The sequence below is a fragment of the Acomys russatus genome, chromosome 1 (assembly GCF_903995435.1).
Source record: "Acomys russatus chromosome 1, mAcoRus1.1, whole genome shotgun sequence".
Classification (NCBI taxonomy): domain Eukaryota; kingdom Metazoa; phylum Chordata; class Mammalia; order Rodentia; family Muridae; genus Acomys; species Acomys russatus.
In genome coordinates, this window is record NC_067137.1 from 94,980,056 (window position 1) to 94,996,319 (window position 16,264).

At 52.2% G+C, this 16,264-nt stretch overlaps 1 protein-coding gene across 5 annotated transcripts; it reads right to left on the bottom strand.

Moving 5' to 3' along the window:
- Positions 1-69: 69 nt before the first annotated feature.
- Rps6kl1 (ribosomal protein S6 kinase like 1) lies at positions 70-14,678 on the bottom strand. 5 transcript variants are annotated; one of them, XM_051149345.1, is made up of 11 exons: positions 14,575-14,678; positions 12,991-13,277; positions 11,219-11,343; positions 10,372-10,464; positions 4,006-4,053; positions 3,528-3,660; positions 2,255-2,860; positions 1,840-1,929; positions 1,612-1,694; positions 602-697; positions 70-356 (listed from the first exon to the last, which is right to left on the bottom strand). In XM_051149345.1, the coding sequence occupies exons 2-11, from the start codon at positions 13,253-13,255 to the stop codon at positions 246-248; spliced, it is 1,650 nt and encodes a 549-aa protein (XP_051005302.1). In that variant the 5' UTR covers positions 13,256-13,277; positions 14,575-14,678; the 3' UTR covers positions 70-245. The 5 variants fall into 5 exon arrangements, with proteins under 5 accessions (XP_051005302.1, XP_051005319.1, XP_051005295.1 ...); XM_051149362.1 differs by having other exon boundaries at positions 70-276; positions 1,840-1,932; XM_051149338.1 differs by having other exon boundaries at positions 1,840-1,932.
- Between the last annotated feature and the right edge of the window lie 1,586 nt (positions 14,679-16,264).

A 16,264-nucleotide genomic window follows, 5' to 3' on the forward strand; every position in this document is an offset into this window, starting at 1 on the left:
ACGTTGCTCACAGGATGCACATACCTCTGCCCACCCTGCAGCTTCTCCTGGGGCTGAGGTTTTGTTTTGTTTTTTTAGGACAGTATCAGTCATCAATCTGAGGCCCAACCAGGTTCTGAGCAGGAAAAGCGAAAAGCGGCTACTGCCCTGCCTTCTTTCCCTGAAGTTCGCTGATGAGAGGGGCCAGCCCAGGTGGTGGGCAGTCATGAGAAGCAGGCCATCTTTTGTGCCCACTTACCCACCTCTTACCCCATGAGTCGGTTCCATTGGATAGTACTAAAAAAGGGGTGGGACTTGAGTTTGCTGGTGCCACCACTTCCAGCACCTAGGCGCCGCTGGGGATCAAACTGCAACAGCTGTGGGGAGGGATTTAAACAGCACTCTGCAGCACCTCTTGGGCCTCCCATCACCAAAATCCCTAGGGTGCTCATTCCCTGCTAACCCAGTCAGTAAGTCCCTCCAACTGACAGCGGTGACAGCACAGGCATTCGCAGGCATTTATTGTCCTGCAGCCCTAGTGCTTTCCATGGACAGGTGGCTCTTCTCATCTACTAATAGATCACTAAGCAATCTCTAGGCCAGACAGCAAGCAGCACCTCACCTCAGTCAGCAGAGAAGATGCTGGGCGGCTGAGCCACTCAGGCAGCTGGAGTTGGGTGTGGGCCTGGAATCCTGAGGGGTGGCTCTGGGACAGTGCCTGGAGAAGTGGGGGGACCCGAGAGGCCATTTTAGAGAAGCTTATACCCTAGTGGTAGCCAAGGCTTGCCCCACCCCCATGACACAGTCCAGGAGGAAGAAGTCGTTGGCAGTAGCCTTTTGCTAGGAGCTACTAGTGACCCAGACATGTTAAAGACAAGAAGCCGGCTCAGAGGAAGGGGCACTTGGCTTAGCATCAGGGTTTGCACTGTTTCTTAGGCCATTGTCTCCATCGTCTTTGGAGTGGATGCTACTGGGAACAGCACTAGAACATCTCTCCTTAAAAAGGCATTCATAAGCCGCACATGTGATGGCAGACCTGGCATGCAGCCATTGAGGCCAGGGCAGGAATGTGCTGACAAGCACACAAGAAATATATTGAGGTAAGGAAGAGCTCGAAGAGGAAAGGCAGGAGAGCCATGTGGGGCTGAGGGGGCATTTGTATAAAGGGTTCTCAGAGGCCCTGAGCTGTGGTAAACAAAAACTGACCTTTAGGTCGCACTGTGCCTGCTCAACTTTGTCCTCTCCCTTGCTTCCCATCATCTCCAATTGAGGTCTAGGGATTGTAGCGTTGAAGGGGGAGTGGGAGTGGATAGTAGGAAAAGGAGATTTGGGATATAATCCAGAGGCTTTCCAGGGAAGGGTTGCTGGCTTCTCCAGACTTCAGGCCAGGCAAGCTCTTCCATAACCTACTGTTATCCCAACTAACACAATTCATAGATGCCACAGCCCCTCGTGCGCGGTAGGAGTGACTTCCCCTAGTCTGCTGGTCTGATGGGGGGAAGGCCGTCCAGCCCTAAGGTCAGGCACGGAGAACCAGGCAGCCTCTGTTCTGTTCTGACCCTGGCTGGCTAAGCTCTGCTTCATTACACCCAGTGGTCCCCACCCGCCTCTGCACCCTACTCAGCTACGCACCGTTCCTGTGAGTAGTTCATATAGAAGTGACCCATAGCTCCACCAGTCACAGGCTTCAGTCAGCTCAGAAATGCCCCCAACCTCTGTGAGAACAAGAACACAACATCCCCCATCTCACAAACAAAGGGCCCCTTCCATTCTCATCCTAGCAACCACAGCCCATCCCCCACCTTTAACCCATACAAAGGCACACAAGCTCTAGGAGCCTTCCCCCAACTCCCTTCTTGCCTGGAGCACTGTACAGGCAGTCCACAGCCTCCTGGCTGCACTGAGGTTCCACTTCTGACCACTGGCCAAAATATGTAAGCTGGATGTGACCTTCTTGTCCAGTGTGTGAGGGAGGCATGATGGGACAAAGGTTTAAAGCACCACTGAGCAGCTGGAATTTTGAAGCATTCCCAAGACACACCCCTCCCCTGGCCAGCATAACCATGTCGGGGGCTAAAGGTCATCCCAGGTGGAGTCTCCCTAAGGACATAGTCCCTTGTTGCTCAGGGCCCAGGAGTGTTCCTGAAGCTGCCGCCCCAGGGACATGTCCTGGTTCATGTAGAAGGACAGATGAAGGAAGGTGGGGGGTGGGGGCTGTTGATTCAGGGCTCCCATCTGAGAAGTGGGGTTGGAACAGAGAGGCTGGGGCTCCTACCTGCCTGGTCCAGAAGTAGGTTCTGCGGGTTGAGGTCCCGGCACAGCACCCCCTGCTCATGCAGTGCCTCCAGGGCCAACAGAATCTCAGCCGCCCACAGCGTCACCTGATCCTCCCTCAGGCTCCAGGCAGCTCGTCCACTCCCCAGGCTGGCCCTGTTCACTGATGTGGGGTTCTGACCTCTGCCTCGGCCACAGGCCCCTAGCACCCGGTCAGCCCCTTCCCGTACCCAGTGGAGCCTCCCAGTGGGTGCAGGGTTCCAATTCTGGCCTGCTCGCCTGACTTGACTGCGCAAGTGGCTACATGGGGTCTCTGTGAGGCCTGAAGCATAGAAAGCACTGGTCCTGGCTGAAGGTTCACCGTCAGCCTCTCTCTGACGCTGGAGAGATGGGATCTCCTTGGTCGGTGGAAGGCTTTGAGAAGTCCATGGAGGCTCCGTTGGGATTCTGCCCTGCCCCAAGGTGTGGCCTGGTATGAGCTTCGCTGACGTCATGAGGCTGAGGTGGGTGTTGAGCTGGGCCTTTGACTTCTCCTGGGCAGAGGCAGACTTGAGCCCAGAAGACTGACAGTGGGCCTGGGAGAGTAGATGTGACCAAAGAGTGCCTCCTGGGCCAAAGAGGGAGCGAGAGTGCAGGAAGGGAGAAGAGTGTGGACGCTGGGTCCCGGCCCAAGCCTGCTTTCCCTCATTTTAGTGTGCCCGCTCTGCTTCCTCGGCAGTCTGGGCTGACCCACTTCCAGCCCACACACCCAATTCTTGGTGGACTTGTTTTGAGTGGAGCACCAGTTTGTTTGAACACCAGTGTTCAACACACTGACTTCCTCTTTTGCTTTAGGGAACGTGGCTATTGCAGAAGGCAAAGAGTGTAAGCATGGATTTCCAGTGACTATGCCCTGACCCAAGGATGTGCCTCACATTCTAAAATCACTAAATACCTGCCACACGGCTCGCTTCCCATCTTTACCATTTCAGTCACCAGGCTTTCTATGTGGCCATTCAGGGATGGGCTCTGACCAGAAGGAAATGGTAACAAAGAAGGCAGCCAAATAAATGGCCCCTTCACCCTGCTCCCTCAGCACCACAGAGGTCCACTGCAGCCTGGCCCTGCCCTCTGCCTTCAGAAACCCTGGGCCCCCTTATCTGTGCCACACATCTGGAGCAAGCCACATTCCTCCTCAGGGCTCAGCAATTTTGTTTTTTTCTGGGTTGGAGAAGAACAGTTAATACTCCAACGCTTAGAGGAACTGATGGGCCCCCCCCCACAGGTCCCCTCACCTTGCACATGCTCCAGGTGCAAGAAGATGGAGTCCTCACTCACGAAGTACCGCAACAGCTTTGTCATGTGGGGGACTCCATGTGGAATGATTGTCAGCCGCTCCCGGCTTACCATGTGGCACCTGGGAAGGCTCTGGGGGAGGGGACAGGGTATGTAAATGAGCTGACATTGCCCATGCTCTGCCATTGGGACACTAGGACGTGAATTGGGAGCCAGATTGAGTAGTGACTGCTTACCCCAGTTCCTGGCCCAGCCCTCACCCCTACAACCCCATGGAATCCGTGTCCAAGGATGAGACAGTGTGCATGTGTGTCAGTCTTGGGCCTTGGGCAATGCTCAGAAGAACAGGCAGATTTTGGCTTTGGAGGGAACATGGGCCTCATGTGTGCATTCTGGAGAGAGGGTAGACAGGGGTCTTGAGAGCTCTGAGAAAGTTCCAGGAGGAGCGCAGCATGGCAACAGCTGGGCAGCACCTGCCTTCACAACGAAGGTTCCTCCTGTTGCTGGGTCCTGGACCAACTGCACCTGCCAAAGTCCAGGAGGCACCGGTTAAGGTATATGCTAGTTCTTAGGGGTTCCATGCCCCGAGGCTGACATCGTCCTGTCCTAGTTATCTCTCCTTCCTATACCCAAAGACCTAAGCTCTGCTGCCTTTTCCTCCAGCATCTGGGACTCCTACTCTATCTCCAGCACTCTCTGGGCTCACCCTCAGGGGAGCTTTCTCACACCATCTAGTCTCTTGTCTCCCCTGGTTGTGAGCCCCACAAGGGCAGAGGCTATCCTGTCTGGCTTGGAATCCCCACCGTCCTGCAAAGTGCAAGTGTAAGTACTTCACATATGTTGGCGAGTGGTCTAAGGGCCCTCTGTTGTGTTTGCCGGAACCCTCATGAGAACACCCCTCCCGCAACCTGCTCACACTAGCCAGGCTCTTGTGGCCCAAGGATGGCCTAGATCTACTCTTCAACTGCAGGCTTTGGCCAGAGCCCATCATCCTGACAGGGATTGAAGGTGGCATTGCTGAAGCATCTCAGAGCCAGCCAGTTCTTACGAGTTTTACTTAGAAGTGAAGCTAGGCTAGGCATGGAGGCAACATGCCTTTAATTCCATCTGTGATTAACAGAGGCAGAGGCAGGCAGATCTCTGTGAGTTCAAGGCCAACTAAGGCTACATAGTGAGTCCTCGTCTCAAAAAAACCAAAAACCAAAACAAGTGAAGAATCTGAGGTTTTTGAGAACATGGTTCCAGATCAGGTAGGCTGACTGCAGCAGGCTTTCACACTACAGGGATTTTTGGTTTGCTACACTTCCTTTTAAATGAAGTGAGTGTGACAGTGCACACTAGCCACCTGGGAGGCTGCCCTTTGGTAGTAGCTCTCTCCTCAGGGTTGCTTTGTTAAGAGGTCCAGCCACCACTGGGCCTGGTTTGGAATTTGGCCCTTGAATCGTCTCCTGGGCAGGCAAGAGTGGACGCAGCTGTAGGAGAGGGGAGGAGGGGCTTTCTGCCTTCTGGTGTGACTGCTTGACCAGACAGGCTAGCTAGCTAGAGTTGAGAGCTCGGCCCACAATACTAGACCCTGGTGGAAATAGGGAAAAGAGCCCTGCAATTGCTTTTTGTTTGTTTGTTTTTTGAGACAGGGTTTCTCTGTGTAGCCTTGGCTGTTCTGGACTTGCTTTGTAGACCAGGCTGGCCTCGAACTCACAGAAATCTGCCTGCCTCTACCTCCGTGAGTGCTGGGGTTACAGGCATGTGCCCACACACCCAGCCTCCTGCAAATGTTTTATGGTACTGAGGATTGAACTGAGGGCCTCATACATACTAGGCAACAGATATTACTGATTTTATGCCTTAGCTCAGTACCCTGGTTTTAGAACTTAGACAAATAAACTGGCTTTCTTTCTTTCTCTCTCTCTCACTTTTTGTGTTTTCAAGACAGGGTTTCTCTGTTTTAGTCCTGGCTGTCCTGGAACTCACTCTGTAGACCAGGCTGGCCTCAAACTCACAGAGATCCTCCTGTCTCTGCCTCTTGAGTGCTGGGATTAAAGGCGTGCGCCACAGCTGCTGCCACAGCCACCACCACTCGGCTAAACTGACTTTCTTAACTACCAAAGAGGAATTTTAAATGTCCATCTTTGCTATATCACCGGTTTGTTAGGCCATATATGGGAAAGCCCTTAATGAAAGTTGTGAGACTATCACATGCTTGCCAAGTCACACAGCTTCTCTGAACCTTGTCTTCTTTTGGGTGTGTGTGCATATGTATAGGCATGTGTGTGTGTGTGTGTGTGTGTGTGTGTGTGTGTGTGTGTGTGTGTGTAGGCGTGTAGGCCAGCGCTTACGATGCTGGATATCTTTCTTAATTGTCCTCCATCTTATATTTTGAGGCAGTCTCTCCCTGAGCCTGGAGCTCACCTATTCGGCTAGATTGGCTGACTAGTAAGCTCCAGAAATCTGCATGATTGCCTCCTCAGTATCGGGGTTACAGGTATGTACCCTACTATGTGCTGCTTTTTATATAGTTGCTGGAAATCAGACTCAGGTCCTCCTGCTTGCGTGGGAAGTACGTTACCAACTGAGGCCCTTAAAAGTGGGGATCACAGCAGCTCATACTTTATAACATCGTTGTTAATAAAAGCAGAGAATCCAAGTACAATCCTCCTAATCCCTGGTAATCATCCATGTCATTGTAGAAGAAACAACACTGACTGTAAAGTGCTTACTCTGGCCTAAGCCCCGCCAGGCGAGTTATTAGTGATCCGCTTTACTGGAGAAATTGAGGTTCTGAGAAGTGAAATTACTCATGTTCAACCCTACTGCTAAGAAGTGGTAGCGTCAGAATTTGAATTCAGACAGGCAAATCCTAGGTGGGGTGAGTAAATTCCTGCCAGGCTGGCCCTAATCTTCTAATCAGTAACGGGAAAGCCCCACCACCTCCTTCCTATACTGGGGCAGCAGGGTCCCTTCTGACCACTAGAGGGCTCCCCTTAATGGCTAGAGACCTAACTCAGGCTGGCCTTGGCTCCCAGACCAAGCTTGTGCAATATTTGAAGACAGAGGCGGAAAACATTGGGGTCATTTAAGAAAAGTTTCCCACAAGTATTTACACCCCACATAATTCCCCACCATCTTTCCCCAAGTGGGATTCCCCACCACGTCCTCTGACTTCCAGTCTGAAGCCCAGCCAAGGATGGGAGCCAGAAATTCAAGAGGACCCAGTGTCAAAGCCTGTGTCTTCAAAACACACTAAAACCTATTTTTTTAAAGAAGGAATTAGACCTAAATATTAACAATAACTACTTTGAAGTTAGGTAGGGTGGTGAATTGACTTCTTCTCCTTCCATTTTTTTAAAAAACTTACTTCTTCTCAGTGTATTTCTACCCAAGTGGGCATTTTCCCATTGACCAACCAGCCAGTCAACCAACCAACCAAAATCTTACTCTGCTAAGTGTGTTGAGGGACAGAACAGTACTCAACACCTGATGACCTTGGGCCTTAGTTTCGTCCCTTTGAGATAATTACTAAGGAGTTGAAGACGTCGCTTAGTTCGTAAAGAACTTGCCCAACACACATGAAATCCTGGATTTGCTCCTCGGCTTCATAAAAACTGAGAATAGTGGTACACACCTGTTATCCCAGTACTCAGGATACAGAGGCAGGAAAATCAGGAGTTCAAGGTCATCCTTGGCTACATAGCAAGTTTGGGGCCATCCTGGGCTACATGAGACCCTGCCCTAAAAAGAGGGGGCAATAACTAAACTACAGCACTGCCAAACACAGCTTTCTGTGCTTTGAAGATGTCTTTCTACACTGTACAATGGGGAGCCATCAACCTCAAGGGGCGGTGTAGCCCACACTACTGAGACACAGGACACTGGATTTTAATTAATCCACAAATGGGAATGTTAGCCTTATAATTGGGAAGATGGAAGGCAACTGTGAGCACTTGCCAGGGGCTTAGGAAAATGGCCAAGTGGGTAAGAGTGCTTACTGTGAAAGCATGGGTTCAAATCTCCAGCATCCATGAAAAAAAATTAGCAGAACTGAGCAGAGACAGGAAGTTCACAGGGGGCTTGCTGGCCACCAGCCAGTTCAGTGCGGGAGCCTAAAGCAGTACAATAGAGAGTAATAGAGCCGGACACCTGGCATCTTGCGTGTGCTCATGGGCACATGCACAGGCACACAGCACGTAAACTACATGAAGGAAGAAAGGCAGGCAGGCAAGTGGGGAGTAGTTAGGGCACTGGGCTGTACCTTTGGTGAACCGTATGATAAGGTCTGTAAAGACACACGGGGAACCTAGGATTTACTAGGTGGAACCTAGGTGGAAGCAAACCCCAAAGCTTCAAATGCGTTCTTAACTTTTTTTTTTTTTTTTTTTTAAGATAGGGTCTCTCTATTATAATCCCTGACTGACCTAGAACTTGTTATGTAGAACAGCCTGACGTTGAACTCGCAGAGATACACCTGCTTCTATCTCTAGAGTTGCTGGGATTAAAGGTACCTACCATGTCCCGCTCAAAACAGGTTCTTAAACTCAAACGCTTAAAGGGCAAGAGATACTTGCACAGACAGAGTTGGAACAGAGAGTGGACAAGGCCAGTGCCCCATTTGAAGGGGGCAGCTCCTCCATAGCTCCCTAGGGCCACAAGGAAGGGTGAGCACCACATTTCCAGGTCTGATTGTTTTTTTTTTTTTTTCAGGAGAAATGTGAAATAAGGACTTTTATATGAAAATCTACATGTTTGAAAATGTTGGCAACAATTAAAAAAAAAAAAACAGTATTTGCGCCAAATAAAACTAGAAGCAACTCAGAAGACCTTTCTTCCCAATGCTCAGCTCAGAGCATGGCTCTCACAGGAGGGCGGAGTCAATCACTGACAACCCTCCCCACCCCCGGGGGGGGGGGGTGTTCTGGCTGCCTACTCAGTCCCTAATGTACTCACCTCACTGCTCCCTGCCACCTCTATCCCTGCCAGCCCCACAGCCAGTACCTTCAGGGGACACTGGATTGTCCTGAGCAAGCCCCTTGGCTCCCTTCCTGGGACTGAGGGCTGCCACTAGCAAGCATGAGCCCAGCTCTGCTGCCTGGATCTGCCCGGGCAGAGCTGCAGAATGAGATGGATGACCTAACGCCTTTCCTAATTTGGGGACATTTCTGGCCCTGGCTTGGGCATGACCGAGAGGATGAAGACAGACCCCAGGAAGGAAGTGGTATTCACCACTTGAGTATCTGAGAGAGGGTGAAAAAGGAAAGAGGCAACCTAAGGATCTTAAAGTGAACTTCCCCCTGCACCAGCATCAGGGTACTAATGTTTAATGCTTCGCACATGCGCATGCCCCATGGTTGAACAAATCAGAGCGTTCTGTCACCAATTCCCTTTTGGGGACTCCTCCTCTAGATGCATGTCCCAAAAGCTCCAGTGTCTAAAATTAAAGTACAAGTGGTATAACTTCCATTCACCGCTTCCCAGACATATTTAGTTTGGACTCCTGTCTCCATAACTGGCATCTCACTCAGAGAAATGTTGTCAGTCAGTCTGCGCTTAGCCAAGGTCAGCCTGTGGCCACTGGGCAGTTTAGTGGGAGGGGTGACTGCAGCAGATGGGATGCTGGCTGGACCTTCATGGATCCTGGGGCCTGCTCCAGGGACCTGGAGAAGCAGCTGGAGCCAGGCCCAGCGACTGGAGCTTGTACCTCCCCACTCTTGTCACATGCACTCAGAGCCATCAACCATGCACTAAGTGTCTTAGTATATGCCAGGCCTTTCCCAAAAATTGTTTTATTTCCTTTCCAGATCACCCCTCTAGGGGGGGGAGGATTCCCACCCTACTTTACTAATGAGGAAACCAGTCCTCAGAGCTGTGAGGGGATTTGTCCGTGGTCCATTGGCCAAACGCAGGGCCTGCCTCCCAGGCGGCATGCTGCCCTCAGGTATGACAGAGGCGCACACACCGCTGTTTTTACTCTATGGGCTCCCAGACACACGAAAATTGCCCAGGGCTTTAAACTACACATTTCTTGGGTTCCACCCTAGAAATTCTGACTCCACAGGTTTGGCATGGAGTCCTTGATCCAGATTAACTCCCTGGGTTAGAGGCTGAGGGCAATCTGATACAGGCTCAACACTTACATGACCTTTTTGTCCCTTGGATTTCTCCACTTTATTTGTTTATATTTATATTTATATTATTTATTTATTTATTATTTTTATTTATTTATTTATTTTGAGGCACGGTTTCTCTGTGTAGTCTTGGCTGTCCTGGACTTGCCTTTTAGACCAGGCTGGCCTCAAACCCACAGAGATCCGCCTGCCTCTGCCTCCTGAGTGCTGGGATTAAAGGCGTGTGACACCACGCCCGGCCCTCCACTTTAACAAGAGTTGGGATGTCATCTCCTGTCTTTTGTCCACCCTGAGTTAAAGGAAAGGGAAAAAGTGCAAGTTGAGGTCAGAACGAGGGCAGGAGTACCAGATGAGGAAAGGCCCTGGATGACACAAGCCATGTCAAAGAGACCCACAGAGTGGGCGGGGCAGTGAGCGCTGGCCCGTTCCCTGGGCACAGCTCCTTCTGCGTAGTCTCGCATGGTTTTCTATTTCTGAGCTGGAGGGTAAAAGGAAAACAGACTGCTTGCTTCTCTTTCTCCTTTCCCTCTCTAGAACCTGTCTGGTGTATTGGGGGAGAGAAGAGGAGCCACTGGACTCAGTCGCTAGCCACTCTGAGCCCATACACCACCCGCTGGATGCAGGCAGCTACCACAGGGGGCTTCCACCCTACCCCACCTCTCCCTCATCCGCCACCCCTGCCTGTACACACCTGCTTACCCTCCACACCCCAGTGCCTGCTCACCTTCTTGATGATCCCGACGACCCTGCATCCCCTCAGCTGCTCCAGAGCAGAGCTCAGCGTTCGGATGGGCCGGAGCCTCAAGCTGCTGAAGCCCTGCTTGAGAAGGAGACAAGCCCTCAGCTGTGGCTGCCAGCAGAGGCTTCCAGAGGCAAGAGAGCACAGGGGACCCCAGAGGCAAGAGAGCACAGGGGACTGCAGTCGCTAGGACTTCCCTAGGACTCACAGGGTCAGACTGAGTGGAGAAGCTGTTCTTGGTTCCAAGTTTGGGGGCCCCGTGCTGGCTTTTTGCTCAGCCCCTACCCAGCTGTACAGGGGCTGCTTCTTGGGGCTTTAGAGGCTGCTTTTCAAAAGTCTTGTCTACGAGAGGCAGATGCTCTCAGGGTTTGGAGTGGGAACATATGGGTCTCAGCTTCAAAATGCAAACAACCTACCTTTGCGAAAAGCAAGCGACCAGACACAGTGGGCCTAGGAGGGTACTGTGCAGGCCTGTGGTGTGAAGGGTGCGGTTGGCCACTGGGTTAGAAAACCATTGGATGCATGCATGTGTGTGTGTGTGTGTGTGTGTGTGTGTGTGTGTGTGTGTGTGTGTGAGAAAGGCATGGAGTCACATGCAAACTGGGGTGGGTGGTTAAATCATGCATGCCAAGTGCTCTGTGAGGCTTAAGGTGAGTGAGAGAGTGTGTAAGGATGGGAGGGCAACCCTAACTCACACTCGGACTCACACCCTCCACTACCCACTCTTCCCTGAAGCAGGAAGGGACTGGGTTTTTGGGTGGCAGGGGTGGCACAGTGTCTCTTCCCAGTGTCCTCTTTCTCTTCCTCGGGGATCCAGGGAGGGTCTCCTCACCGTGTTGGGGCAAGATCCACTGCCTAGTGTCCGCTGCAGGTGGCAGTTGAAGATCTCCTCTGCCCTCCGTAGGTACTTGGCAATTTTCAGCTTTACAGCTTCACGTCTCTCCTTGTTGGGGTCAACTGTGGAGGGCCGGGGTCGCCATCTGTGGTCACCAGGATTGCACCCTACCCTCTGTCCTGGGCTTAATGGTGGCTGAGATGCAAGCTCCTATTAACTACCTAATCCTGTCACAGCCAGTGGCTCCTATTTCCCAGAGGATGTTTAGCTGGTTTGTCCCCCGGCTCTGTGTTTGAGAGGTAGGGTTGAAAAGAAAGACATGGGAAGAGATTTGGAACCATAGCGGCCCCTTGGCCAACTGCTCTTTACAGCTGGTACCCACCAGCTCCCTGGCCAGTCTCGAACCCTGGGAGGGAACAGGGTGGAGAAGAGGAGAAAGAAGCTTCCGGGGTGCAATGACTCCACTAGCTCTGCCTCCTAGTATAAAAAGGGCCAGGGCAGAGACCAGATTAGATGAAAAAGGAATGCATCCGCACTCCTGCCACCTAGGCATGGGAGGGTCTCTTCAACAGTAACAATGATGACTCTAGTCACTACAGCCTGCCACAAGGCCCTTGAGTCTCAAACTGGCCTCATCATGGAAATGCCTCATTCTGCGCTGATTAGCCCTTCCTTCCCTCTCTGCAGAACACTGCCAGGCCCTCTCCTGGACAACACGCATGCTGCCCTTCAGCATTCACATTAGTTTTCACTTGTAGAAGGTACCCCATCTGACTCAGTTTCCCTCTTCCTCCGCTTTCCTTCCCTTCCTTGCTCTCCCCCCCCCAGGACTATAATTACATATCCACTTGTCAGTCAGCCCCGCCCCCCCAGTCTGGAGTGCAAACTTCCAAAGGGCCACTGCCCAGCCCAACGCCATGGCCAGTCAAGTGTAGTGGGCCAAGTACACAGCCACAAGAGCTGAAACAATTCCAATCACTGATGTACCCCTTGGTAGCTGTAGAGCCCTGAGCAAGCTCTTTAACTGCTCCATGCCTCCATTTCTCCATCCGGGAAATTAGTTCTTGTTCAGAGCCACATGCACCTGTAGTCTGAGTAGTCAGGAGGCTGAGGTAAGAAGATTAGCCCAGGCAATAGTGAAAGCCCTATCTCAAATTGTGATGTTAATAATCATAATTCCTAGGCCAGGCGTGGTGGGACACGCTTGGAATCCCAGCACTTGGGAGTCAGAGGCAGGCAGATCTCTGTGAGTTTGAGGCCAGCCTGGTCTACAGAGCAAGTTCCAGGACAGCCAGGGCTATACAGAGAAACCCTGTCTCAAAATAATAATAATAATAATAATACCACCTATATGCTTATAACTACATGCAATAACAAGTCTATTAATGTAAGACTCCAATGAGTCAATATAGTTAAAGCCTAATGGAGTCTATCATGTTGAAATGCCTTAATAAATTCAAGTCCTAGCCGGGCGTGGTGGCGCACGCCTTTAATCCCAGCACTCGGGAGGCAGAGGCAGGTGGATCGCTGTGAGTTCGAGGCCAGCCTGGTCTACAAAGTGAGTCCAGGATGACCAAGGCTACACAGAGAAACCCTGTCTCGAAAAACCAAAAAACAAAAAAAACAAAAAAAAATAAATTCAAGTCCTCATTATGGTCCTTCACAGAGGCCTGGTAGGGTCAGCACAGTGCCCTTCACCATCCCTAATAAGAACAGACAAAGGATCCCTCTCCGGTCCTTTCACGCCCACCTTCTGTCCCCGTCCTCACCATGCACACCACGGAGCAGCACATCCACACCATTCTGATAGTGGTTGAAGGCCGCCTCGTAGTCTTCGCTAACATCTCGCTCCAGGGCCAGGTGAATCTGTGTAGCTGCATCTACCAGGTAGTCACGCTTGGTCATGTCAGGTGTCCCTGTAGCTACCCGGTTACGAATCTGTTCCAGGTACACGCAGGCCTGGGACCGTGCTCGCGAACAGGGCTCTGGCTCCACACCTGGGCCAGGTGGACATTCACAGGCTACCAGGCTCATAGCAGCCCTGCAGCTGTGAGACCTGCAAAAAGCACGTGCGTTGGGGGAGACGCTTGCCGGGGGAGCCACACCCCTACCTGTACTCCACCTTCCTCCACTAAATATTGGAGACACTGATACCCACAGCCAAAGGCAGAAGGGATGCGAGCTAGCGATGCTAAGGTCCCTTCATTGATGCCGATGATAGAATAACACAGCTGGAGCCTTCTCCTTTGTTTTCCATTCATATTCCATTCCATGAGTTATTTCCCCAGCATGTGTGTATATGGAGCTCTGAGAGCTGGGGATACCTGTAACCCACAGCTGCAAATCCGGCGTCAAACACATCGTAAACCATACTGAAGTCACACACTGGCTCAGATCTTCAGCTCCCACTGGTCGCCCCTCCTCACGTCTTCCCTTCCCCCCCACCCCCCTGCACTGCTTCCCTTATGAAATTCCAGTCAGCCTTGGGCTTCATTCAGCTCAGCCGTACCCGCCCCACCCCCACCCCCGACAAAACACAGGTCTAGGCTTTTTTTTTTAACCTTTGGCTCTGAGGTCAGGAGATAGTGAGTGAGGACCGCCCCCCCAACCCCCTCCCCCAACCACCACCAAAGTCACCAAGCGGGGAGTGCAGAGATCAACAAAGCTCTTTCGGAGATGACTGTCGGATTAAATGCCAGTTCATGTGGAGTTCAATGCGAGTGTCAGGGTGACCTAGCCCTCTGAAGGCTACAGCTTTTCCTCTTGACTCCCAGAAGTCCAGGGGGCCAGTGCACCCTCCCAAGGGCCTGACAGCAACTCCTCCCGAAGCAATGCATGACACCAAGGGCCCAAGGGCTAAGAGCAGTTGCCAGAGGGGAAGGGACATAGAGAAATCAGCTAGCAGCATGGTCTCTGTCCCTCACAGCAGCCCAGCAGCCACCTTTGCTGTTTTAGGCACCCTGGAAAACGGCCAAAGGGGACAGGATAAAGGGAGGGGTGGGGAGACACAGGATAAAGGGAGGGGTGGGGAGGAAGCGCACATCCCCCAGGCAGCAAGGAAGCTTGGCCAGGATGAGGCCAGGAGATGGAGAGAGGCGGCCTTCCTGCTCTGCCAGGCCCAGTGGGACAGTTAGCTCCGAGGCCTGTGCTGGGGCACCACCGCCTACTGCGCAGGGCTGCGGGTTTCAGGTCCAGCTCTGGGAGCCACACGCCTAAGACTACTAAGTCAAGAAAGCAGCGCGTGCGCGTCCCCGGCACACAAGGTGCATCACTCTAGGGACTGTCCAAGGTGGTCAGGCGGAGGCATGGAGAGTAAATGGGAGGATGGCTCAAGAGCCGAGCAAACACTGTACCTGCCCGCGTGCCAGAGCTCCGGGCCTTCCCGCCAACGCTGCTGTCCCTTCACCTCTGCAAGGAGCTGTGCCTAGCACCCTTCCGCAGGTGCCTGGGGGCGGGGGTGGGGCGTCTAGCTGGGTGCTTGCCAGCCATTGGCTACGGATGAGCTCATCCTCAACCCGTTAGAATAAACCTCCAATCATCGTCCTCCTCGGCTTCTGACAGCCCTTAAAGCCCTAGAGTTTGCAGGGCCGGGAACTGGGACTGGGAGTGGGAGTGGGTGGGGATGGATGCGGGTGAGTGAGTGTAGGGTGGAGCGGTGAGGCCTATTGTCCTCCAGGTGTGTGTGTCGGGGGCGGGGGGATGCCCCAAGTCTCTAGGCCAAACGACAACACTTCTGAGACTTTCCTCATTCACTACTTGAGTCAGAAAGGCATTCCCAAGAAAGCCAAGTACCTGTCAGAACCCACAGCGCACTTTGCTATGGCCTTGTCTCTTTGACAGATTTTCACAGGCGTCTCCTCTTCCTCCTCTACACCTCGTCTCACCCAGAACTGTCGCTTTTGAGACAGGGTTTCTCTGTGTAGCCCTGGCTGTCCTGGACTTGCTTTGTAGACCAGGCTGGCCTCGAACTCATAGCGAGCCGCCTGTGTCTGCCTCCCAGAATGCTGGGATTATAGCGTGGCTCGGTGGTGGCTTCCTCTTTCTACACTTGCAACAGACACTGCCATCCGGGGAAGCCCCTCAAAGCACAAGTCGGATTCTTCCCGGCCTTGCTCAAATCTTGCCCCAAGATGTGCTCAAGGATCTCCTGTGACCCCAAAGGCCCTCCTTCACTGCTCTTTCTAATTTTTTTTTTCCCTTACCAACCTCACCCATCTGACTCAGCTCCTCACCAGACCAGGTATCTCTTACTCCAGAGCCTCTGCCCTTGAGCTGCCCCCTTCTAGAATAGCCTTCTTCAGAAACCTACCTAGTTCCCCTCCCCTATTGTGAGTCAGTGCCCTGAAATGATTTTTTTCCCATTGTCTCCTGCACCCCCTGCCTCTCCCCCTCTACACTGATAGCATGGCCCCTAATCCACTAGTTCTTTCTCTGTGTGTATGTTTCTTTCCTACCTCCATGTGAGATCCACATGCAGGAGGGCTTTTTGACTGCTTTGTTCACTGCTGGGCCCCACAAATCAAGGACAGCAAATGTCGTGCATCCCTCAAGAAACGTAGCTGGGTGGCTGAGTGAGCTCTGAAGCATAAGAAGGAACTAGCCAGGGAACACAACTGAGGCAGGCCACGGAGGGAAGGTTCTGGACAGCAACCAGAAATGTATGGATGCCCTGATTAAAGTAAGTGGGTGGCGAGGGCAGGCAGGAGGTGGGGAGGGGGGAATCATATCTACTGATCAAACAGAAGCCATGAAGTCATTGACAGACATTAGCACCATTTCCCTGATAGTGACAAACACGCCTTCACAAACTCTAAGTGGAAGCGCACACATTTTCTTCTTAACTTGGTAATGGGTTATCTTCCAAGCACAGAGCAAACCCCATATGTAACTTAGAAGCGTTCGTTCCCACAGTCAGTCATCCTGGCATGAGACAGGATCCTACTTCTCCACCCTTTTGCGAGCTGGGCTGAGTCATAGAACTCACTTTGAAGTGCTCAGGGACTGAAGTGTGTGGTATTTTAGGGTGGGAGCTTCAAAAGCCAG

Coding starts and splice junctions, on each gene's coding strand:
- Rps6kl1 (XM_051149338.1), bottom strand. CDS start 13,255: ATGAGCCTGGTAGCCTGTGAATGTCCACCTGGCCCAGGTGTGGAGCCA. Junction 4,054..10,371: donor TCGTCGGGATCATCAAGAAG/GTGAGCAGGCAC, acceptor GGACTTTGGCAG/GTGCAGTTGGTCCAGGACCC. Junction 1,933..2,254: donor CCTACTTCTGGACCAGGCAG/GTAGGAGCCCCA, acceptor ACACTGGACAAG/AAGGTCACATCCAGCTTACA.